Here is a 24,236-nt window from a genome sequence, read left to right as displayed (position 1 = left end):
GGAAGGCGGGGACGGCTCTCGGGCTGGGGCGGAGTCCGGGTCCCCGCGGGCGTTGGGCTGTGCGGAGAAGCGGGAGTCGTTAGGTTAGTCCTTGCCCCAGCACCTCATGGCCCGCGCGTCTCGCTCGGGTGGCCTCCTGCCCCCGCTCGCTACCGCGCCACCGTTGTGGCCGCACCCCGAGGGCGCTGTGGAGGAGCCGTGGAGGGGAAGGCGGACGGGCGCTCTCCGCGGGGACGTTCGCTGCTGGCCGGGGCTGCCGGTTGCCGGGAGCGTCCCCTGCCTGGACCCGAGCGGAGGGCAGCCGTGGTGGGCGGCGCCGGCAGACAGCGGTGAGCGCCATCGGACTGGCGCTGCGGACTGGGGGCCGGAGCCGACAGCCGGCGGCCGGATCCCTCCAGCGCTGCAGCGTCTCCGGGCCATTCTGCTGCGGTTGCACCGCGAGCGGGAGCAGCTCCTCCAAGCCAGGGACTATGCCCGCCACCTCCAGGCGGTCGTGCGCTTCCTGAGGATCCTGGGTCCCGGCGCGCCATCCCCCTGCCCTGACCAGTTGCCTCAGCTGTGTCGCGACCTGCTGCCGCACCCTTCCCGAAGGGCCGTCCTGAGAATCGGCCTGCGGGAGGCTCCCGAGCCGCTACTTCTGGCGCGCCCGGTCGGACTGGCCGCCCAGCGCCTGGATGCTACCATCGAGATGCAGCTTCGTGCTCTGGGTCGGGCGCCTGCCAGCCCCGGTGTGTCATCTGAACTCGCCGACCTATTGGTGGCACTTCCCACCTACCACCAACTGCAGAGGAAAACCTTGAATCACGTCCCAGGGGCTGCGCACCCTTTCCCTCCCACCCGTGTGCTCCGCCTCCTGACAGGGGAGCGGGGTTACCAGGTGGCAGGTCTGTTGGAGGAGGCGCTCTGGGGATCGGGTTTGCAGGACCAGCTCCACAGGCGGTGCCAGGAGGAGCGCGAGCTGCTGCCCGGGCTGCTGGGCCTGTTGGGGGGCGTGGCGGCTTCAGCCAGCAGTGGATTGGGACTTGGAGGGGCTGGAGCCCTGTGGAGCCAATACTGGACCCTGCTGTGGGCAGCCTGTGCTCAGCGTCTGGACCTAAGTGTAAGACCTTGGAGGGACCCCAAGGCAGCGGCACAACAACTGAATCAGGCACTGAGTCAGGGTGAGTGATGGGCCTTGATGGTCATTTGGGAAGACTAGAGTCTCTTCCTTCTCCATAGCCACCTCATTCACCTACCAGCCTGACTACAGAAGCAGGCCCTCTAGAATGAACACTCACTTACCCCACCCCTTTTCAGGCTATAGCTTCTGGGCTTTCAAGACATAGTCTTAATTTCCACTCCAGTCTTGAGTCTTGGGGGCTGCCCCTCCTCTTCCCCAATTGAGTGGGCAGTGGTTATGGAAAAGAAAAACCTTGTTTTCAGGTTTGAGTCGTTTTTCTCACTAGCATCCCTGCCTCAGGAGTGTAAGAAGGAGCTGGCTTCTTTGTGTCGCAGCCTATTTCATCATTCTCTTATCTGGAGTTGGGACCAAGGTGAGGAAGAATGGGCATTGGGAGTATACAAGCCCCAGATTGCCCTTTCCCTGTCAAACCATAACCCTCATCCTCAGGCTTCTGCCAGGCCTTGGGATCTGCTGGTGGAGAGACGAGCACCCTTCCCTCATCCTCTCACACCACTAAACTTTTGCAACAGCTCTTCCCTCCTCTCTTGGATGCCCTTCGAGAAACGAGGTCAGGACCGATTCTCTGTCGGCCTACAGGTGAGATGTGGGGCTCGGGGAACAGAACAGTTGAGGATTTCCTCTATTCTGTTCTGAAGCCCACCTTCTCCCAAAGGTGTGCTCTATGACCTCCTCAGCTACTCTGCTTCCCCCTCATCCCCAGGTCCTACACCCCTTGCGCTCGGGCTCTGTACTCTGCAGACCACCTTGCTCTGGTTTTGGGGCAGAGCTCAGCAGCAGCTGGCAGTGTGGGCCCCTGGTTCCTTCCTGCTCCTGACCCAGAAGGACTTACCTGTGAGTAGCTTGGGAGTGGGGAGTGGAGCAGCCTGGGTTGGACTCAGACCTCACTCCCTGTTTCTGCTAAAGCCTCTGTTGCATGATGCGGAAGTTCTGTCTAGTCTGGCCTCAGAGGAAAGCTTGGTCCCAGATGTGGAGCAGCAGCTGGGCTTGGAGATCCAGAAACTGACCACACAGTTCCAGGTGAGAAGTGCAGGGGTCCTGACAGTGCCCAGCTTTGGTAGGGGGATGGTGGTGGGATATCTCAGTGACTTGGACTCTTCTTGGAGCCTCTGCTAAATTTATCTTTTTTTTAAATTTAAATAATAAATTTTATTTTTATATTCCCCCATACAATTGCAAACGCCCCATTCTGACCCCAATCCCTCCCCTCCCACTCCCCACCCCCCAAAAAGTGTCTCTGGTTCATAGTTTTTTGTTGATTTTGATTTTCACTTTCTTATATTCATTTTCCTGGTCCCTTATTTAAGTTTTCTAGATTCCTGCTATGAGTGAGACCATCTGGTATTTTTCTTTTTCTTTTTGGATTATTTCGCTGAGCATGATCCCTTCCAACGCCATCCATGTTGCTGCAAATTGCATGTGTTTATCTTTTTTGAATGCTGAGTAATATTCCATGGTGTATATGTACCACATCTTCTTGATCCAGTCATCTATTTTTGGGCATTTGGGCTGTTTCCAAAGCTTAGCTATTGTAAATAGTGCTGCTATAAACATAGGGGTGCAGGTGTTCTTTGGAATTGATGTTTCTGTGTCCTTTGGGTAAATACCTAGGAGTGGAATTGCTGGATCATATGGAAGCTCTATGTTTAGTAGGTCCAGAAATCTCCACACAGCTCTCCATAGTGGTTGGATGCTAAATTTATCTTTTTTTTTACTCTGTTCATTTTTTTCTTTTATCTACTTTTTATTATGGAAATTTTCAGACATGTATAAAACCTTTATATATACAAAAGTAGAAGAGTATAAGCACCCCCATATTCCTGCCACTGAGCCTTTTTTTTTTTAAATTTATTTATTTATGCATACAAGAACTGGGATACCGGCCAGATGTGTAGGGGGGTGGGAGGATTCACCAGAGACAGAGTAGAGAACAGAACAGGCAGATTGACTGAAGTACACTGCTGAGGGGAGCAGCAGGCAAGTCAGGAGAGGTCTGCTGCACGATGGGGATTGAACTCATGCTGCAGAGGCTACAGACAGCTTCATAGACTGCTTCATAACCCCTTGCACCACCAGGGAGGCCCTTTTTTTTTTTTTAAGATTTATTTATGTATACAAGAACTAGGGTACAGGCCAGAGGTGCGGGGGGTGAGAGGATCCATCAGAGACAGAGTGGGGAACAGAACAGGCAGATTGACTGAAATACACTGCTGAGGGGAGCAGCAGGGGAGTCAGGAGAGATCTGCTGCGCCATGTGGGTCACTTCCCTGGCTGGGGATCAAATTCGTGCTGCAGTGGCTAAGGGATAGCTTCATAGTACTGCATCTTAATCCCTTGCACCACCAGGGAGGTCCCCCTACTACTGAGGCTTTAACAGTTAATTCCTGATATAGTTCATCTCCTCTTCCCCCTTCCTTTCCCCTCCATCCCCTATAATGCTAGGCTGTCATTTTGTGGTAGCAGCCACTGGCAAAGATCATTGCCTACATCCTCTATTATTTCTTTAGGATTACAAAGTGGCGATATTCCAATTCTGTCATTCCTTCTTCACTTTTGAGTTAGATAATTCCTTTAAAGTGAAACTTTCCCTCATTGATTATTTGGATACTCTGAGGTAAATTTTGTAGAGAAAAGGCAAGATAAATGATTCACTCTTTCCTTTTACTTTCTAGCTTTTGATGCATTTCTCCTTTCAAAACATGTAATTTGTATTTTTATTAAATACATGTACATAGTTCAAAAGTAAAATGGAATATTGTCTTATAAGGCTCTTAATGAAAAGCTAGCACTTTAATTGCCCCCCCCCACCTCTGAATTCTGTTCCATTGTGATTTCTGTCCCACTCCTGGTTGTTTCTTCTAACATTTTCTTCTAATTTATGAATAAATTATAACCCCCTCTCCCATCTTGCAGATTTTCCTACTATGGGAGATGTCTTTCTTTTTTCTCTTCCTATCCAATTTTCTCCTCTTTCATCTGAATAGGGGCATGGCTGTAGAGTTCAGTCCTGTTCCTCTACTGCTTTTCTCTCTGCATTCCTGCTTATCCACAGTGCTGCAGACCCCCACACTTTAGCCCTCCTGCTCCCACAGTTCTATACCAGTATCTGTATCTTCCCATTGGGCATGTCCACCTCAGTTTACTGCTGCCTCCTTCAACTCAGAACACTCCAGAGTAACCCCCTCATCAGTAGGACAGAGAATGATGTTCCCAGGCACTCTAAGGAGGGAAGACAAAGGGGGCCATGAGGGTACAAAAGCTCCATACAAGGCCTGTGGCTCAAGTTGACAGCTGGGCAACCTCAGAGAAACAGAAGGATTTACTGGAGGTGGCAGTTCATAGTACCTTGGGGGAGCAATAGGAAGACTAAATGTGTGTGCATGTGTGCATGCACACGCATAGTGCACACTGGTGTTTGGGGTGGGGAGATTGTGGATGAATAGGCAGGTTGGCATCAAATTTTGGGAGGCACCAAACACCAGCCCACACAACATGCTTTATCTCATGAGTGATAGGAAGCCATTGTAAGAGCAGGAGGGTAACTATGAAGACCTTGATAGAATTTGACCAGCTATAGTGATCAGGGAGACATAGTATGAGAAGGGTCCAGCTCTTGGTGGTTGTGGTGAGAACAGAACAAAAGAAAGAGCAAGAGTGTGATTACCATGTGAACCCAACACTGCAAATCAGTCTACACACCTTGCTCCTCCACATGAGTGCCTTGTGCATCTGGAGCATTCCACCACATATGGCACTGGATGAAAAAGAAGAATCGGGTACATAATCATCCTAGCTGGATGATTATGCCTGACAGGGAATGACTGTCTCATAGTGTGTGCCCTGTATTTCCTCAATGTTGAGCGCAGAGGTTCTCCTAGTAAATGTAAGTTGGCAAAATGATCATTGCCTTGGCATAAATATGGAAGGAGAAGGGTATTCTAGTTTTCAGAAGAAGGGGAGTCTGCACTTAGATGGGCTGTTGGAAGGATATGTATCAGGAGCCACATGAGCTTCTCATTTCCCTGTCCCTCTGTGCTAGATTTCCTCAAGCGTCTTACTCTCTAGGTTGGCAGCCAGCCACCTTTTTACAGAGCTGCCGCCACATGTTCTAATGCTGAGGGTTCCTCACTTCCAAAATGGGATACAGAGACACTCTTTTTTGCTGTCCTCTCTCTCTCCAATACAAAACCTATCATACAAACAAACAAAGCCAGCACATTGGCCTTTTCTTGCTTTCTGAGTTATATTGCTTTGAAAGAAGGGGCTGTCAAGACTATTGTGTTAAGTACATTCCAAAGGTTCCCTAATCTCAGAAAGTTAGTCATTGCTAACTAAGCTAGCAGATCATACAGTTTCTAACATCTGTTTTTGAATTTTAATATGGGTGATGGTCTCTTTTTTCCCTATTAACATTTTTTTTTAATTTTTATTTTTTAAAAAGATTTATTTACACAAGAACTGGGGTACAGGTCAGAGGCGTGGGAGGGTGAAAGAATTCACCAGAGACAGAGCGGGGAGCAGAACAGGCAGATGGGCCGAAAACACCGCAGAGGGGGGCAGCAGGCTTGACAAGAGATGTTTGCTGTGCCATGTGAGTATCTCCCTGGCTGGCCGGGAATCGAACCCGTGCTGCAGAGGCTGTGGACAGCTTCACAGCGCTGCACTCAACCTGCTGCGCCACTGGGGAGGCCCTCCAACATTCTTTTTTTTTTTTTTAAAGATTCATTTTTATTTATGCATACAAGAGTTGGGGTACAGGCCAGAGATGCAGGGGGTGAGAGAAATCACCAAAGACAGAGTAGGGAACAGAACAGGCAGACTGACTGAAATACACTGCTGAGGGGAGCAGCAGGTAAGTCAGGAGAGGTCTGCTGCGTCATGTGTGTTGTTCCCTGCCTGGCCGGGTTCGAAACTTTGGATTGCTTCACAGTGCAGTGCTTAACCCCTTGAGCCACCAGGGAGGTCCCCCCATTCTTATAGAATAAAATTAACCTAGAATATTTCCATCATCTGAGCCAAACTGGGGAGAGCATTATAATCCTAGAGCAATTGTCCATATTTTTCCTGGGGTCAGATGCTTTGGAAAGCTCAATAAAAACTATGGCATATCACCTCAGAAAATATCCAGGCCTTCAATTATACATACAATTCTGTTTTGGAGTTTATAGATTCCAGGTTAAATGGCCCAGATTTAGAAGTTTCATAATTTGACAAGCCCCTAAATAGATAAGCCCCTCTTACTTTCTGTCTCCACAGCTTCTGCCTGAAGAGTCACTAAATCTCTTTTTTCAAGAATGTCATAAACAAGCCACACATGGCTTTGAACTCTACATGCCCCGGGGTCGGTACTGGCGGCATCATCTCTGTCCTGGTAATGCCATATCCCAGCTTCCCAGTGGGGTGATCGTGTCCCCAACCCCTCCAAACCTTGGCTTTTCTGTCTCCATCCTTGTCCTCACCTTTTCTGCCCCCCTCCCAAAGTTTTACCCTCTCCCTGAGCACTCCATAACATATCCTGTCCTTTCTCTTCTCACTCCAGAACTGCCCAGTGTTCCTAGTGAGTATGCTGGGTTGGTGGTCCGCACAGTACTGGAGCCTGTGTTACAAGGATTGCAGGGATTGCCATCCCAAGCCCAGGCCCCTGCCCTGGGCCAGGCGCTGACAGCCATCCTGGGTGCCTGGCTTGATCACATCCTCAACCATGAGATCCGGTTCAGGTCGGAAGAAAAGGAGACAGTGGCAGGGGGACGAGTGGAACTGGGAGAAGGGGACAGGTGTAGCAGAGGAGTTTGGTAAAGCAGGAGGATCAGGTGGCAACATTGTACCTTGGCCTTTAGCCTGCAGGGAGCACTGCAGCTCAGAAAAGACTTTGGAGTGGTCCGGGAGTTGCTAGAAGAGGAGCAATGGGAACTGTGCCCTGAACTTCGCCAGACACTGCTCATGCTCAGTATCTTCCAGAGGTTGGATGGAGCCCTGCTGTGTCTATTGCAGCAGCCCCTGCCCAAGACTGGAGTCCAGCGGAGGTCTCCTTGTTGCTGTGAGTCACGCCCCTCCCTCCCCCCATTCCAGGCTCTTTACCCCTTTCTCACTTTATGTTCCCCACTTTCCCACCCTCATCACTAAGGTGGCTTCAGCATTTTCCCCTCTCCCTCCCCCTGTCTTCCACTCTGCTTTACCAGGTGCATGTAATGAGGTCCAAACCATGGAATTGCCCAGCAGCAGCCTCAACAGCCTGGAGAACTTGGAGCCCCCTCTCCGATCTGGAGCACCCCCAGCCCAGACAGCTCAGTTGCTAAGCACACTGTGGGGAGGGGGACCTAGCCTTGAGGCTTACCTGGTGGGAAACCAGCAAGCCTGGCTGGCCCTGAGACAGCACCAGCGCCCTCGTTGGTACCTGCCTTTTCTTTTCTGCTTGGGGCTCAGTCCTGAATCCTAAGGAGCCCAATTAGCAGCCAGAAAGTCAGAGCTTCCCATCTTTGGTTGGAAAAGCCCAGACCTTTGGAAATGCATATTGAAAAAGTCTACAATTGGGAGCTTGGAAGAAAGCATACCCATAAGCTACAAAGAGCCTGCACTTACAAACTAAGAATCCGATTCCACTCCAGTGCCTTGAATAGAGGGCAAAACCGCAGCCTGGAACCCGGAGGTCAGCCTACCTGGAAGGCTTAAGCTTAGTTCCTTATCAGTGAAGATATCTCTGTGCTAGAGACTGGGAGGAAGGCTACAGGGTTGGAGCCTACGGAAAAGGAGAGGAGGAAAATCAGTAGAAAGCAGCGAGCCTAGATGCTTCTCTTATGATCCAGGAACCAGGCAAACCACCTAGTTAATTTATGAGGAACCACAGAAGTGAAACAGGCATTTCTACACCTGGACCAGTCCCAAAGGCTGTCTCCCCTCTACTATTTTCAGTCATTTCTGAATACTGGGCTGTAGGCCCTAAACGTTTTAAGCTTTGGTTATTCTGAGTTCAACATGTTTTACCCTCAGTTCCCTGAGTGGGGTAACCTGGTAGGGACCGGCACTTAAGAGGCGCCCACTAAGATCTGGCATAAGTGGGTAAAAAGGGGGAAAGGCTCCAGAAGACCGGCTTGTTACTGCAGTCAGATGCAAGAGGCTTTTGCACTTTTTATTTATTGCCTTCACCGTGGCACAAGAGGACTGTTCATTAACAGTATTTAACTGACCGCTTTGGGCCACTCCATACCCTGAGCCGAAAGCATCTCGTTCCCGCCTGACCTTCCTTCTCTCGGGCTGAAGGTCCAGGCAGGCGGCTTGGACCGGCCATTGCTGGCCGACAGCTGCGGACCGCCCCAGGAGCGCTGGGAAGGCGTCACTTCCGCCCGCGCGAGCCCTTCCGGGGCGGAGGCCATCATGGCGGCGGCCTTGGCTCGGCTCGGGCTACGGTCGGTGAAGCAGGTTCGGGTTCAGTTTTGCCCGTTCGAGAAGAACGTGGAGTCGACGAGGTACGAGAGGGCTGCTGTGGGGACGGGAAGGAGTTCGCCGTCTGCCCGCCGGGGGTCTAGTCCCCTCGGCCGGGTGCTCAAGCCCTGTTCCCACCACAGGACCTTCCTCCAGGCAGTGAGTAGCGAGAAAGTCCGCTCCACCAACCTCAACTGCGCGGTGATTGCGGACGTGAGGCACGACGGCTCCGAGCCTTGCGTGGATGTGCTGTTCGGTGGGTTCCAGTGGAGAGTCCGGCGGGAAGGGGTGGTAGGCAGCCCCCGCTCCCTCAGCCTGAGCCCGCTGCCCTGGGTGACTGACTCGTTTGTTTTTTTCCCCAGGAGACGGGCATCGCTTGATTATGCGCGGCGCCCACCTTTCCGCCCAGGAGATGTTCACTGCCTTCGCTTCCCACATCCAGTCACGGGGCACAGCAGGGAGCGAGGACAAGCCGGGCGCTGGTAACGGGCGCTAACACCGCAAAAGAAAGACCAACAAGCCTGTTTTATTCTGGAACTAGTAGGGCACTTAACTGAGAACTTACTCACTCAGACCATCATCTGTATGTTCCACGTAGAAGCAGCAAAACCTCCAGGAGCCCTGTGACTACAAAGCGAATCGTTTTTGGAGGAAGACAAAGTCAGGAAGGGATCTGGACGAACGTTATTTCACTGTTTCCATTTCCAAAGGTTCATTGCTTAACCTTTTTGAATTTGCTTCTTTCACAACTCACTCAAGGTGGCTCTTAATTTTATCCGCTAAATCCACTGCTGTTTTCTCTCCATCCCAGTAGCATCTGCCGCTCTCAATTCACTCTTTTGTGGAACTTCTCTTCCTTTCTGGTCCTTTTTTCTTCTTTTAACCATAAAGTTATACTACTCGTACCTTTTTTCTTGTCTTTATTTTGGTCTTTCTTCTGTCATAACTTGAACTAACCTCTCTGATTTAATTCTTTATTTTTCTTTAGTCAGAGGTTTTCAGCAATTCCTCCAAATTCCACCAATACTCTTTACTCAAAATAGAATTGACAGTATGACATAAACCTCTCTCCCTGACTTCTCTGTACCTTTTAAAGGTGCTTCATCTGCTTAGCCACCTGGGCTAGAAACCGCAACATTATCTCTGGTTCTGCCCTTTCCCTTTCCCTGAATATCCAGTCACTAAGCTCAGAATATTGTGGTAAACACAAACTTCTGAAATTTTCTCTCCATTTGCGCTCACTCTGTATTGTATTCTCTTATCTTGTCTCTTTTTTTCCTAATCATTTTTACTGTTGCTTAATTTTATCTTTGTTAAGTGTATCACTTTGTTAAGTGTATCTTTCACTACTGCTTGTTTCAAAGAACAGAGCCTAAAGTACTCTTCAGCACTATGTCTAGAGTTTTTCATACAGGGTTACCACCCATTGGTATGGATCATGAAATCAATTTAGGGGGTTAAGTTAGCCTTTAAAAAAAAAAGGGAGGGCCTCCCTGGTGGCACAGGCTATTGAGCACAGCGCTGTGGAGCTGTCGGCAGCCTCTTCAGAGTGGGTTTGATCCCCGCAGGCCTCGGAGCAATCCACATGGCGGGCAGACCTCTCCTGTCTCTCCCCCTGCTCCCCTCAGCAGTGTATTTCGTTGGTCTGCCTGTTCTGTTCCCTGCTGTCTCTGGTGACTCCTCTTACCCTCCCCCGCACATCTGGCCTGTACCCCGGCTCTTGTATAAATAAAAAATAAATCTTAAAAAAAAAATAAATAAAGGGAAAAGAAAAGAAACAAAGTAAAATAAAAAGCATCAGTTCATGAAATGGGAAGTATTCTTTTTAAGAAACGTTTTAAGCATATAATTATGAACAGACAGACAGTATATGTATATATGTGTATCTGTGTACTCAGTTGCAATATGGAATTGTTTCTCACTCTGCCATGTAGAGCCCTGCTTTGGAACCCATGTCTTTTATTTGGATTGGACTATTGCCCATATCCATTGCCTTTCCTAGTAAAGTGGAGGCCTTTTGTAGATCCCAAAAATGGTTAATAGCCACTGGTTTGGAGAACTTCAGAATGCTCAGTGAGGCAATCAAGGGTCTCTGGACACTGGGTGCTATGAATTTTGCCAAATAGATTTTCCCATGACTCTCTCACATTTCTGTACTACCTCCCAACTCAAAAGGCTGCTCAAAAGGCTGTTTTCCCCCTTACTCGTTTAAAAAAGAACACTACTCCTTTACTGCCTTCGGGTAGTTAAGGGTCAAAGTGACTCCGGTTAAAATCACAGCTTTCTCCTAAAGAAGCCAAATAACTTTGGGCAAACTACTTGCCTGTTTCCTCATTTGTAAAATGGTGACAATGGTACCTACCTCATATAACACTTTAGAGTATTTAATGAATTGCTATGTGCAAAATACTTGGAACATTATTGAGAACTTAAGTGTTGTTATCTAAGAGGCCTTTTGCTGTAGTTGAAAGAATACTGACAACCTAGATTTGAGTTGCCCAACTTTGACTGACTGGCCTGTTAATCTTTGGTCAGGCCTAACTACCACTCTCCTCATCTGTAAAAATGGGGATGGTTTAATCATTGCTGTAAACATGGAATAAGTATTGAAATTGGTGCTGTTTTCTCTGTCCCCAACACCTTGCAGAGATGTCTAGTATAGACCATGCAATAAACATTTGTTTGAATCACGGATATTTAGCATCTACCTTATAAATGCTACAAGGCAGTTTGTAGATGCTGATTAGTATACTGGCTAGTATACTGGGATATAAGGTAAATAATGAAACTCAGGTATGTCATAAGTGCCACCAGAGATGTGTACCAAGTGCAATGGTGGCAAGAAAGAGTTAACCATTGAGTTTGGTAAGGTGATATTGAACAAACAAAAGGTCTACTAGTAAAGGGTAGGACTGCAAATTAGATTGTAGTGAAATAGGACTTGAATATGTGTGGACTTTAGTGAGTCCGAGCCTGAACCGCGACGGTGAGGGAAATCAGACATGGGGGACTGTCATGTCCAGCATGCAGTAAATCTTTATTGTCTTAGTGCTCATTATATACTATTTTAATTGCAGCAGGTGTAACATCAAGGCATACCACATAATGATAACATGCATGAATGATTAGTCTATTTTCTTACTATTATCTATTTACTTCAGACAGTAGGGTATCAGGCGGTTAGTTCTCACACACATAATCTTATCGCCTCCTAGCCTGAGCCTGGGAAGTTCGCTCATTATTTTGTTGTTGTCAATCTGTGGAGATGTACACAGTTCACTTCCAGGCTCTCAACACCAAGTCCTGTCACCCAGAGGTTTTCCTCCGAGACGCATGTGTTTTCACATGCCTTAGGTACTCAGGTCAAGGCCCTTCTGCTTACTGCGCAGGATCTCTCCATTTTATTATTCTCAGGCTGTGGAGATGTAGAAGCCCGACTCCACCCAGGTCACTTTCCAGGCTCTCAACACCAAGTCCTGTCACTCAGAGGTTTTCCTCCGAGACACATATGTTTTCACATGCCTTAGAGACTCAGGTCAAGGCAATTTTGCTCACTACGCAGGGTGGCCGCCTCCAACAAATATGCAGCATAAGACTTTTACTAGTATTGAGTTTGGATGGGAGGTGTGGTAATATAGTTACAAAGGATAAGAATTTGTACTTCATGATGGACTGGACTATTGCCTTTCCTAGTGAAGTGGAGGCCTTTTGTAGATGCCAAAAATGGTTAATAGCCACTGGTTTGGAGGAGAACTTCAGAATGCTCTGTGAGGCAATCAAGGCAATCAAGTGTCCAGTGTCTGGACACTGGCTGCTATGAATTTTGCCAAATAGATTTTATGCTGACCTGTTGTTAAGAAATAAATAACTCGGAGCGCAGCGCTGTGAGACTGTCCCCAGCCCCTGCAGCGCAGATTCCATCCTGGCCCCATGCAGAGATACCCACATAGTGCAGCAGACCTCTCCTGTCTCACCCACTGCTCCCCTCATTAGTTTGTTTTGGTCAGTCTGCCTGTTCTGTTCCCTGCTCTCTCTCTGGTGAGTACTCTCACCCTCCTGCACATCTGGCCTTTGCCCGGTTCTTATATGCATGAATAAATAAATCTTATAAAAAAATGAAAATAACTCTGGCCTCTAAGTTGCATTTCTGAACTGCCATCAAATATGTTAATTTTTCTAGGTCAACCTGAGATGCTGATGTTACCTCCTTCCTACAGCATCCCCTGATCAGAACATAAACTATCCTTTCCCTATGCTCCTTTGCTTCATGAGCTGTTGAAAAGAAGGGGGTGGGGGGCCTCCCCGGTGGCGCAGCGGTTGAGCGCTGGGTTGCGAAGCTGCCCGCGGCCTCTGTGGCGCCGGTTCGATCCCTGGCTGCTCCCCGGCCGCCGGCGAGGGTCCCACATGGTGCGCAGACCTCTCCTGCCGCCCGCTGCTCCCCTCAGCAGTGTACTTCAGTCCTTCTGCCTGCTCTGCTCCCCACTCTGGCTCTGGTGAATTCTCTCACCCTCCCACACTTCTGACTGTACCCAGTGCATGTATAAACAAAACAAACAAACAAACCAGCAAAACAAATAAATAAAGCATGCCTCTATAAAAAAAAAAATAAAAAAAAAAAATAAAAAAAAAAAAAGAAAAGAAGGGGGTGGGGGGGCCTCCCTGGTGGCGCAAGGGATTAAGCACCACACCGTGAAGCTATCTGCAGCCTCTGCAGCACGAATTCAATCCCCTGGCCGGGCAGGGAGCTACCCATATGGCACAGCAGACCTCTCCTGTCACACTTGCTGCTCCCCTCAGCAGTGTATTTCAGTAGAGCTGCCTGTTCTGCTCCTCACTGTCTCTGGTGAATCCTCTCACCCCCTGCAACTCTGGCCTGTACTGCAGTTCTTGTATTCATGAATAAATAAATCTTTAAAAAAAAAATGTGGGGGAGAGGAGGAAATACGCAGTCTCTAAGGGCATTCTCCACCATTATGGCTCTTCAAAGGTTCATTTAGATAAGGAATAGTAGAATGAGTGGAGACACAGGGTTGCTTAAAGATAGTGCTGGAATACATCTCGGGTTTCTTCTAAGATCCACTGCTGTACCCCTCCATTTTACTAGGAGAGAAGGTGTGGAGATGGGCAAAATCGTCCAGTCTAATTTAAATACACCTGGATTACAAGTCAGTCACTTCGTATCTCTGGCCAGGACCAAGTTACTTGAAGTTTTTGAAGCATAGGTTTTCGCTATCTGGTCGGGGCGGGGTGGGGGGCGTCGCGATTAAATGCAAAACACTCAAGATAGCAACTCGGGTCTTTAATCTATAGTACTGTTTCAAGAGCCCCATGTTAGATTTTTCTATTAGCCTGTGAACTCGGAGAGGACGCCACACAGACGCCAGGGCAGTGAGAGCGGCCAGGGGGACCACGCCTATGCCAAGCGGGAGAAGCGGTTCTGAGCGCCGGGGCTTCAATGACGTGGCGGGGCGGGACTTCCGGCGGAAGCGGAACGGAGGCAGAGGCTAGCAGGTGCCGCTGACAGATCAGCGGGCTGCGGGGAGCAGCGTGCGAGCCCGGGGTCCGAGGCAGGAGTCCCAGCCCCGCGACGCCGACCTCCTTGCCAAGATGGCTCGGGGCGAGCGGCGGCGCCGCGCGGTGCCGACAGACACGCCGCGGACTGCGGAGCGGCGGGGCGGCCCGGCGCGGCGGGACGGGAGGGGCGGCGGGGCCCGTGGCGCTACCCGGGGAGTGGCTCTAGCCGTTGTCCTGGCTCTGGCTCTGGGCCTCTCCGGGCGCTGGCTGCTGGCTTGGCACCGTGCACGACGGGCAGTCACGCTGCTCTCTGCGCCCCCGGCGCTGCCTCCTGACTCCTCCAGTCCCGCAGTGGCCCCAGACCTCTTCTGGGGCACCTACCGTCCTCATGTCTACTTCGGCATGAAGACCCGCAGCCCGCAGCCCCTTCTCACTGGTAACCGGGCCCCGGGGCGGGCAGGCAGGCGGACTCTTTTAATCTGGGCGCCCCAGCTTCACGCCAGAGCTAGGTGGGGAGGAGCGGATCAGGAGAGTTATAAGTGGGATGACCCTGAAGTTCTCGGAGCCCCAGATCCCATGCTCTCTTTGACTTACGTGGCCATTTTACCCCCAGGACTGATGTGGGCGCAGCAAGGCGCCACCGCAGGGACCCCTAAGCTCAGGCACACGTGTGAGCAGGGGGACGGCGTGGGTCCCTATGGCTGGGAGTTCCATGACGGTGTCTCCTTCGGGCGGCAACACATCCAGGATGGGGCCTTGAGGCTCACAACTGAGTTCGTCAAGAGGCCTGGGGGTCAGCACGGAGGGGACTGGAGCTGGAGAGTGACTGTAGAATCTCAGGTCAGGGCCTCAGGACACCCTTCCCCTAGCCTGGACTCCCTCCACCCTTCCTTTGCTGTCAGCAAATGCAATATGAAGTGGGAGTTAACAGCAGGGGCTCTGAGTCTGGCTGCTTGTTTGAATCCTGTTTTAAACACTTTCCTGTGACTGTCTCTATTTACTATCTCTAAGCCTTGGTTTCCTTGTATATAAAATGGAGATGAAAATAGCACCTAACTCACAGGATTGTAAGAATGAACTTAAATAATATGTGGCATTTTTAGCATAGTACATAGCAAAAAGTACTCTATTATTCCCCCAGGGAACCCCATGCAAGGCTCTTTATGTCATCCCACTGGGTGCTTACCTTCGGTGACTCTCAGCACCGCCAAATGTATGTTGTTTACCAAGTTGCCCAGCCTAGTGTCCCTTTCCCTCACTAAGGCTGATTCGCAAGAGAAACTGCCAATCTAATGCTGTTTTTTTTGTCTGTCATTGGTCACCCAGGCCTCAGGTACCTCTGCTCTCCCTTTGGTGTCCCTGTTCTTCTATGTGGTAACAGACGGCAAGGAAGTCCTAGTGCCAGAAGTTGTGGCCAATGGGCAGTTGAAGTTCATCAGTGGGCACACCACTGAACTTGGTGATTTCCGACTTACACTTTTGACACCAACCAGTCCAGGAGATACTGCTCCCAAGTATGGCAGGTAAGTGGGGAAGAGTATATGAGTTGATGGTAGGGGTGGTACAGACACCGAGTTAGCCCAATTTGTCTCCCTCATTCCACCTCCACCCTGTTTCCACCAGTTAGTCCATTCTCATTAGGCTCTGTGTTCCCTGCATTGCTGAGACCTTCTCACCCTGACTCCTGATCACTTTGAATTTCTCTTTATAATTCCCATCACTTCCTCTTGAATAATATTTCTTTTTTTCCCCCTCACCTTCAAGCTACAATGTCTTCTGGTCCTCCAACCCAGGACTTCCTTTGCTGACAGAGATGGTGAAGAGTCGCCTAAATAGCTGGTTTCAACATCGGCCCCCAGGGGCCTCCCCTGAGCGCTACCTCGGCTTGCCAGGATCTCTTAAGTGGGAGGACAGAGGCCAAAGTGGGCAAGGACAGGGACAAGGGCAATTCTTAATTCAGCAGGTGACACTGAAAGTCCCCTTTTCCATGGAGTTGGTATTTGAATCAGGCAGTGCCCGATTAGGAGGAAGCCAAGCCCTGACGCAACTGTCTGGCAGCTTACTGACCCAGGCCTTGGAGAGCCATGCTGCATCCTTCAGAGAGCGCTTTGAGAAGACCTTCCAGCTGAAGGAAAAGGGCCTGAGCCTTGAGGAGCAGGCTTTGGGACAGACTGCCCTCAGTGGCCTCCTTGGCGGAATTGGCTACTTCTATGGACAGGGTCTGGTGTTGCCGGATACGGGGGTTGAGGGGCCTGAGCTGAAGGCAGACCCAGCCCTCTTTCCACCTGTCCCTCTATTCACTGCGGTCCCCTCACGGTCATTTTTCCCACGAGGCTTCCTTTGGGATGAGGGTTTTCACCAGCTGGTGATCCAGCGGTGGGATCCCCGCCTCACCCAGGAGGCCCTAGGACACTGGCTGGGGCTGCTTAATGCTGATGGCTGGATTGGGCGAGAGCAGGTGCTGGGGGATGAAGCCCGAGCCCGGGTGCCTCGAGAATTCCTGGTGCAACGGGCAGCCCATGCCAACCCTCCAACCCTTCTTTTGCCTATAGCCCACATGCTAGAGGGTGGTGACCCTGCTGACTTGGCCTTCCTCCACAGGGCTTTTCCCCGTTTGCGTGCCTGGTTTTCCTGGCTCCATCAGAGCCAGGCAGGGCCAGTGCCACTATCTTACCGCTGGCGGGGCCGGGATTCGGCCTTGCCAACCCTTCTGAACCCAAAAACACTGCCTTCGGGTCTAGATGATTATCCCAGGGCTTCACACCCTTCAGCCACTGAGCGGCACTTGGACCTGCGGTGCTGGGTGGCACTGGGTGCCCGTGTGCTGGCACGGCTGGCATCTCATCTGGGAGAGGCTGAGGCAGCTGCAGAGTTGGGCCCGCTAGCTGCCTCACTGGAGGCAGAGGAGAGTCTGGATGAGCTGCACTGGGCTCCGGAGCTGGGAGTCTTTGCAGACTTTGGGAACCACACAAAAGCAGTGCATCTGAAGCCTCAGCCCCCTCAGGGCCTGGTGCGGGTGGTGGGCCGGCCCCACCCTCGCTTGCAGTATGTGGATGCCTTGGGCTATGTCAGTATATTTCCCTTGCTCCTGCGGCTGCTGGAACCCAACTCTTCCCATCTTGGGCCCCTGCTGGATGTTCTAGCTGACAGTCGCCATCTCTGGAGCCCCTTTGGTTTACGGTCCCTTGCAGCTTCCAGCCCCTTTTATGGCCAGCGCAATTCAGAACATGATCCTCCCTACTGGCGGGGTGCCGTGTGGCTCAACATCAATTATCTAGCCTTGGGGGCACTGCACCACTATGGACATCTGGAGGGTCCCCACCAGGCCCGGGCTGCCAAGTTGCACAATGAGCTTCGTGCCAATGTGGTAGGCAATGTGAAGCGGCAGTACCAGGCCACAGGATTCCTGTGGGAGCAGTACAGTGATCGGGATGGGCGGGGCATGGGCTGCCGCCCTTTCCAGGGCTGGACCAGCCTTGTCCTGCTGGCCATGGCTGAAGACTACTGAAGGGGTAGGATAGGTACTGGGTCCCTTGTGTCACTCCGGACTAGGTGGTCTTTAGTTTCTGCTCCAACCCTCAGATACCAGTAATTCAAACCCTCAGCTCATCTCAGGTGTCTTGTTACTGTCATCCCACATAGCCCTGGGATGAATGTGAATTCAGAGTCTATTTTTCTAATAAATTGGGAAACCATGCTAAACTATTGCTTTTGCTGGCACTTTGCCTCACCAAAAGGTCTTGGCTCTGTCCAGGTTTTAGGGCTGTCTCTTGTTCTTCAGAGAAAAGCAGGCAAAGTGGCCATTCCCCCCCCACAAAAGTGGAGATGTTTCCCCTCCAAACCCAGTCAGGTCAAGTGCAGTGTAGTGAGTTGAGCACTAGTCCACCCAAATCCACAAGTAGCTGGTTCACATCTCTTTAATGAGATCAAAGGCTCCTGTGTATGTCTTGGGGGGGAAATAGAGCTAGCACAGCCCCCCAAACACTGCCCCTCTCATTAGAGCTCCAGCTCTTTTAGACAGATTCTAGGAATTTGGGGAGAGACCGAGAACTCGAGGTGTTGGGATCAGGGCTCTTTTTGGTAGGCAAGTAACCCACCTACCCTCCCCAAACTCCTTATGGGATGTCCCCGTCACTGGAAGTAGCCAGCCCCACAGGAGAGACCTGGGGTATAGGAGTTAGGGGCAGTGCACAAGGGGTGTGGTCCTCCAGATCTGGTGGGGTAACATTAGCCCTAGCCTCCTTGACTGGCTCACCCTCGCTGGAGTGGGGACAAGGGCAGAGCTCGATACCCGAGTCACCGGTCAGGTGGCGATAGCGGCAGGAGGGGGGTGTGGGGGCAGGGCTCACCCCTGCCCCAGGCTCATCCTCCTGATGGGGGGCAGTCTGGTGGGAGGAAACACCTTCCACATTTGTTCCCTCGAAGTGGGCAGGGCAGCTAAAAGCAGAGGAGCAGCAGGTGCATTCGCTGGAAGCAGTCAAGGGGCAGCCCGGGGCTGCAGTGTAAGGAGGCGGCGGTGTGCCCGGGCGGTGAACCACGTCCTCATAGGCTGGGGGTTTGAAGGCGCTGAGGAGGCCTGCAGGAAAGAATGGCATCGTTGGTTGAAGGCAACCAGGAGTTGGGTGGTGGTCTCTTTCCTATTAGGGAAAAGTATGTTTTGAAATGTCTGGAAAGGGAATGTGGGGTTGACTTGGTTTGGAAAGCCTGCTAGCAGTTGAGCCCAAAGCCTCAAGTCACTCACGAAGGTCAAGCAGTGAACCGGTAGGAACAGGGCCAGCCCCATGGCATGCCCCGTGGTAGGCCAACAAGTTGATCTCACGCTGCCGCTGCTGCTGCTGCAGTCGGAGTTTGGCTCTTCGATGGCGGAAGGCGCAACAGCAGCTAAAGAGGATGAGGACAGTCCACAGCAGCCAGAACCCTGCAGGGAGTGAGGAGGGAGTGTCTTAGATACCTCCTATGCAGAGAAGGGTCTCTGAAGGCTGGAATTCTGAGGTCCAAAGGAGGGTGGGCAGAGGGACCTGTGAACAGCCCCCTTGGAGACTCACACCAGAGCTCATAGTAGTAGGTGCAGCAGCCAGTCTCCCCGCAGCAGTGACCACTCTCACAGAGGTAGGGCTGGTTGTTCACTCCTGGGCACAGCTCTCGAAGCTGGGAGCAAGGAGGCACTTAGAACCAAGGGGGATTCCTGCCCAGGGCACTGTTCATCCCCTCCCCCTAAATACACATACACAATCCCACCCTGGGAAGCTCAGAGAGCTCTACGGGGAGAGGGGAGAGTGAAGCTGGGAGGAGTGTTCAAATATCTGAAGGGCAGTCCAAATGGGAGAACACCTGCAATAGCAAGAATCCATCCAGAAAACAAGATGCACGGTGTGGACATATAAAGAGGCAGCTATCAGCTCTGCATACAGGAGAACTATTGCCCACACAGCTAGTCCCCCAGGGTATTTTCTGTTAAGGGATTGTTTTGGCAGGAGCCAAGAAGGTCAGAGGTATCCCCCAGTCTTAGACGATGGGTATGGACTTTAAGATAATTTCCTAAGTTAAGCTGCTCTCATCATCTCCCACCCCCACGCTCCATATTTCCACCCCTGGGTCTCAGGCTTCCTAGGGCAGAGTGGCAGTGTGAGACCCAGGGCAATGCTCCCAACCAGATGGGATTGCTGTGGATGATAAAGGATGGCATCCAGGGCGCGAGTGTGGGTTCCAGCTCTTCTCCAAATTGCTCCCTCAAGAGAAGACGCTGCCGGACTCTGTTGTGACAATAGGCACACAGAAAAACATCACAAATAACTGTTGCACGACAGAGGGAGCTTCCCTGGGGCCTCACTACGCCTCTGGTCACTGGCGAGCCACAGCCAGCTTCCACTGAAGCCAGGGGATGGGGGTCTAGGAGGCTGCAGGCACAGTCAACTGCATCTACCTTACAAAGTTTAGACAAAGAGTGGAAGGGACATGCTTAGGAACTTCACCGTACCTTTGGCTCCGTGAGTTCCGCCCCCACCCTCCAAAAGGAAGGGACAAGGAAAGGGGAAAGAGCAATAAATGGCTGTCGCGATGGGCTTTCGGAGCTGTTAGGATACCTGCTGTTGCGGCACCCGAAGTGCCCCCCAGGCCTCCTCGCTGCCGTTCCCGCTGCTGGCCCGAGCCATTCCTCCACTTACAGTCCCCTGAAGACCACAGCCTCCTCTACCGCCAGCCGCCCCGCCCCTGCCACCTCTGCCGCCACCGCCATGGTCCCTGCCCGGCCCATCTTCGCTGCCGCCACCATCACTCCGCGGCCGGAGCTTCCATCCGGGGAGAGCTCTGCCAACGAGCACCGAGGCTGGTCGGCTCCGCCAATCAGCATCGTCCTCCGACGGAGCCGCCAATAGGGTTGGAACAGAGGATTCTCCCCGTGGCCAATCGCCGGCAGCGCCCCCGCCACTCTCCGGGACAACAGGAGCTCGCACAGACAAAGAGGGGGATGAGGCTCGACCCACGGCCCTGACTGACAGCGACAATAGCCAATGTGGAAAGCAGAACAGGCTTTGGGTTGGCAACCAATGAGCGGCCGCCCAGAAGAGCAAAGTTGCCGTTGATTGGCTCGAGTCCGGTCTTCGCGTTGACAGCGAGGGCTGACCACGCCGCGTGGGCCCGACGAGAAGAGGCGGGGTCCCTGAAGCCGGCCGAGCGCGGGTGCTTCTCAGCCAGTCTCCTTGCGGCCTGTGGGCCGCCCGAGATGTCGACGCAAGCTCTGGCGGGCGCAATATGCGTGTCCGCGGATTTGGCCCATTTCCCCAAGTCAAACAAGTTGAGGCACTTTTTGAAATTTAATAGGGCGGGTTAGACACTGAAAACTGGGTAAGGGGGAGGGCACAGAGTCCGGGTTAGGCAAGGGGTTAAGTAGCTAAAAGGGGGGATCCCGGGCCCTCGGGAGCCCCCAGCCGCATCTGCAGGTTGATGCGGTAGCACTGAAGGCTGCAGAGTGCCTGGCCGGTGCGGGAGCAGGCGTAGCGGCGCGGGTGCGGGCAGCCAGGGACGGAGCATCGCGGAGGAGGGTCTAGCGGGGCTGGTCGCTGTGACACTGGCGCCGGGGCAGGGACGCCGGGTGGGAAGGAAAGGGTGGAACCCTGTGCCCCGCTGCTGTAGCGCACCATGGGGGCCGGGGCGGCTGTCCGCCCTCCCCGTCGCTCACCCCTTGAGGCCCCTCGGCCTCCCCGCCCGCTGGGCGCAGCGGTCTTGGTGAGGCGCTCGATAGTCTGGTTCTTGTGCTCCTCTGCACGCCGCGCCGCTTGCAGCCTTCGCTTCCTCGCTCGCTCCTCGCGCTTCAGCAGCATCTCCTCCGTGAGGGCGGGGGCCGGACAGCCTCCAGCAACTGGCAATGGCAGCATTGGGGAAGGCTGACTTCGAGCCTTCTGGAGCAGAGCTCGCTGGGGAAAGACAGACCGGGTGGTAACAGAAAATGAAGAAGAAGGTCCCCGAGAAAGGTAAGGAGGGGACTTGGAAAGCAGGGTCTGGAGGAACCAGGGAGGAGTCCTACTAGTGACTGCTCCCAGGTCTCTAGACAGTCAGCTTTAGACCCTTAAGCAAGGGGAAAAACATGAGTGATGTCACCTGCCTTTCCTGAATACCACACTGTACCACTTCTGAGATTTTTTGGTTGTTGTTTTTAATCTTTTTATCTCAATGAATAGCATTATTTGGATAGGTTCTCATGCCCAAATCAAGAGTTACTCTTGATTTTTCTTCCCTGTCTTCATCCCCAACGGTCTCTATTTCCAAAATATATTCAGAAACCACCTGATTTCTCTATCTCGGTAACTTCATGGTGGCTCAAGCCACCTTAACTTCACTTCATCTTCTCACCTGACTTGGTGGGTCTCCTTGCTCTCTCCTGACTTGGTGGGTCTCCTTTACCCCCACTAAGAAGCCAAAGAAATCTACTAAAATGAAAAACAAATATATCACTTCTTTATATACATCACTTCCTGTGACTTAGTCATGCTTCTTTTCCTTTTTCCTGTGAGGTATGTTCCACTCAGTGTTTTTGTGCCTGCTAGTCTCTCTACCTGAAAAGTTCCTCTGATATTGGAAATGTTATCTCTTCAGAGAGGTTTTCCTCAACTACCCTATCTAATGTTTTCTCTTTTCTACCACTTTCTGTTTCATCAGATTATTTTTATTACAGTTTTTACAAATTATTTATTTCTTAAAAATCTCCAATCCTCTCCCCCACCACACACACACAAATATCAGCTGCCTATCGAAGTTCTTGGGACATGGTTAGTTCTCCATGTGTGTTCTACAAGTTAATAAAGAATGAAACAATTTACCTGTCGAGCAGTGAGTAGCCGTTCATTGATCTCCTTCTTGAGATCTCCATTGTCATCCAGCTCTCCCTTCTCCAGGGCATCCAGCCACCTTTGTTCCTCCTCTTCTTCCTGACCCCCTAAGCTTCCAGACAGGTCCCGAAGTGGGGAGGGGGATAGATTACTGTCTTCATCTGGAAAGGAAAGTTGGAGAGCTAAAACTAGAATTGTTCAAAGGAGGCACACTCTTGGTGAAGTTAATACTGGGACACTCAAAATTCTTACCCTCCTCAGAACCAACCTTCTTCCCTTTTTTTTTTTTTAAGTTTTATTTTATTTATTTATGCACAGAAGAACTGGGGTATAGGCCAGAGGTGCAGGGGTGAGAGGATTCCTCAGAGAAAGAGTGGGGAGTAGAACAGGTGGATCCACTGAAATACACTGCTGAGGAGAGCAGAGATGAGACAGGAGAGGTCTGTTGCACCATGTGGGTTAGCTCCCTGGCCAGAGATCGAACTCATGCCAAACTCATGAGGGGATCAAACTCATGAATTCATGCTGTAGTAGCTGGCTGGCAATAGCTTGAGTGCTGAAACTTTAACCCCTGCACCACCAGGGAGGCCCACTACCCACTTCCCTTAAGGAGAATCCCAGTTCCCCCACTTCCAAATCCTTCTCACCCAGCCAGGCACGGTACTGCTCAAGGGGGACTCCCTCCATAGGTTCCTCTTCATTGTCCACAACCATAAGGGGGGAGGGGGAGCGAGGTCCCTCAGGGATCACAGTGAAGGTAGGAACACTGCAGAGAAGCAACACCACTCTGTAAGCTGACCAAGTGTCTCTATCCTGCTCAGTAGTTACAAATAGTTCCCTACATGCTCTTGGGTTCTTGTTGCCTTAACCTGAGCCCTGACAAGTGTCCATTCTGTGTATTTTAGAATGTCTGGCCAGCTTCTTTTATCTGCCAGCTTCTAACCTTCCCCAAATAAAATCTTTGCCCTCTTGGCCTCACCTCTTGGTGCCCAGGACCTGCCCACCCAGCTTGATTTTCAGTTTGAGCTGCGGTTTGGCAGGAGATGGCTGCGTGGGTCCAGCCTCCTCTTCCTGATGGTGTTTCTTCTTGTGTTTCTTTTTGTGCTTCTTGTGCTTTTTCTTGTGCACTCCGTGGCTGTGGGCACCAGTCAGACTCAACTCCAGCGCTTCCCCTGCAGAAAGAGATCCTGTCAACCCTGGCGTACAGCAGAAGCCGGCAGAAGTAGCCCTGAGGAACCCAGTATCCCTGAGGGGGGCGGGGGTGTCACACTCTTCCCGCAGTACTCGCTGTTACCATAACAACAGCCCCGCCCTTCTCCTTCCCACCTGTGGATAAGTACCCTGGGAGCTCCGAGCAGCAAGAAAGGGACTCTTTTTCTGCAAAAGCCTTAGTTGCTTTATCGGTCCTCACTTACCCGGCTCAGGGGCCTCCATAGCCCCAGAGGTGCTCCCGCGCCGCCACAGCTTACTCATGGGGTCCTGCAAGGTAGAGGGGCTGGAAATGGTCGAGACACAAGCGGACATACCTTTTCCGCTCGGTGGAAGAACTGACTACGGCAAAATAACCGGTTACTTCCGGTGCGTGGTAACCATGTTTGTGCGGGGCACGCTTTGCGGCTAAAATCTTCCGAGAGAAACAGCGATCCTTCTAACAAAAGTTCCGGGCCCTCTGAGACCGCCGAAAGGAGTCCGGCTTTCCGCTCGCTCCGCCTTCCTACTCTAGAAATCTTGGCGGGCGATTCCATTATTATTACATTCAAACGTGGTGAACGGATACTCAGGACCAAATTCTGCGCTAG

General features: G+C 51.6%; 5 protein-coding genes across 7 annotated transcripts; 3 read left to right on the top strand and 2 right to left on the bottom strand.

Annotated features, from left to right (window-relative positions):
- Positions 1-106: 106 nt before the first annotated feature.
- CCDC142 (coiled-coil domain containing 142) lies at positions 107-7,628 on the top strand. The gene is made up of 9 exons (XM_037526846.2): positions 107-1,160; positions 1,446-1,532; positions 1,610-1,759; positions 1,884-2,014; positions 2,087-2,200; positions 6,437-6,551; positions 6,720-6,897; positions 7,018-7,217; positions 7,360-7,628. The coding sequence occupies exons 1-9, from the start codon at positions 107-109 to the stop codon at positions 7,614-7,616; spliced, it is 2,286 nt and encodes a 761-aa protein (XP_037382743.1). The 3' UTR covers positions 7,617-7,628.
- An 873-nt stretch (positions 7,629-8,501) lies between these two features.
- Positions 8,502-12,686, top strand: MRPL53 (mitochondrial ribosomal protein L53). Of its 2 annotated transcripts, XM_037527683.2 has the most exons (3): positions 8,519-8,643; positions 8,743-8,855; positions 8,962-12,686. In XM_037527683.2, exons 1-3 carry the CDS (start codon positions 8,552-8,554, stop codon positions 9,093-9,095), a joined length of 339 nt encoding a protein of 112 aa, XP_037383580.1. In that variant the 5' UTR covers positions 8,519-8,551; the 3' UTR covers positions 9,096-12,686. The 2 variants fall into 2 exon arrangements, with proteins under 2 accessions (XP_037383579.1, XP_037383580.1); XM_037527682.2 differs by having other exon boundaries at positions 8,502-8,855.
- Positions 12,687-14,179: 1,493 nt separating this feature from the next.
- On the top strand, positions 14,180-17,801 carry MOGS (mannosyl-oligosaccharide glucosidase). The gene is made up of 4 exons (XM_037527677.2): positions 14,180-14,549; positions 14,727-14,953; positions 15,440-15,636; positions 15,878-17,801. The coding sequence occupies exons 1-4, from the start codon at positions 14,207-14,209 to the stop codon at positions 17,619-17,621; spliced, it is 2,511 nt and encodes an 836-aa protein (XP_037383574.1). The 5' UTR covers positions 14,180-14,206; the 3' UTR covers positions 17,622-17,801.
- A 205-nt stretch (positions 17,802-18,006) lies between these two features.
- Positions 18,007-20,430, bottom strand: WBP1 (WW domain binding protein 1). Of its 2 annotated transcripts, XM_037527680.2 has the most exons (5): positions 20,197-20,311; positions 19,765-19,866; positions 19,159-19,261; positions 18,855-19,031; positions 18,189-18,689 (listed from the first exon to the last, which is right to left on the bottom strand). In XM_037527680.2, the coding sequence occupies exons 1-5, from the start codon at positions 20,263-20,265 to the stop codon at positions 18,229-18,231; spliced, it is 912 nt and encodes a 303-aa protein (XP_037383577.1). In that variant the 5' UTR covers positions 20,266-20,311; the 3' UTR covers positions 18,189-18,228. The 2 variants fall into 2 exon arrangements, with proteins under 2 accessions (XP_037383578.1, XP_037383577.1); XM_037527681.2 differs by lacking the exon at positions 19,765-19,866 and having other exon boundaries at positions 18,007-18,689; positions 20,197-20,430.
- Positions 20,431-20,858: 428 nt separating this feature from the next.
- INO80B (INO80 complex subunit B) lies at positions 20,859-24,035 on the bottom strand. The gene is made up of 5 exons (XM_037527679.2): positions 23,853-24,035; positions 23,417-23,609; positions 23,085-23,203; positions 22,429-22,598; positions 20,859-21,525 (listed from the first exon to the last, which is right to left on the bottom strand). Exons 1-5 carry the CDS (start codon positions 23,959-23,961, stop codon positions 20,995-20,997), a joined length of 1,122 nt encoding a protein of 373 aa, XP_037383576.1. The 5' UTR covers positions 23,962-24,035; the 3' UTR covers positions 20,859-20,994.
- Between the last annotated feature and the right edge of the window lie 201 nt (positions 24,036-24,236).

The sequence above is a fragment of the Talpa occidentalis genome, unplaced genomic scaffold (genome assembly GCF_014898055.3).
Source record: "Talpa occidentalis isolate TD23 unplaced genomic scaffold, MPIMG_talOcc4v2.1 talOcc4.5, whole genome shotgun sequence".
In the NCBI taxonomy this organism is placed as follows: domain Eukaryota; kingdom Metazoa; phylum Chordata; class Mammalia; order Eulipotyphla; family Talpidae; genus Talpa; species Talpa occidentalis.
This window is presented reverse-complemented; position numbering and strand designations above follow the sequence as displayed.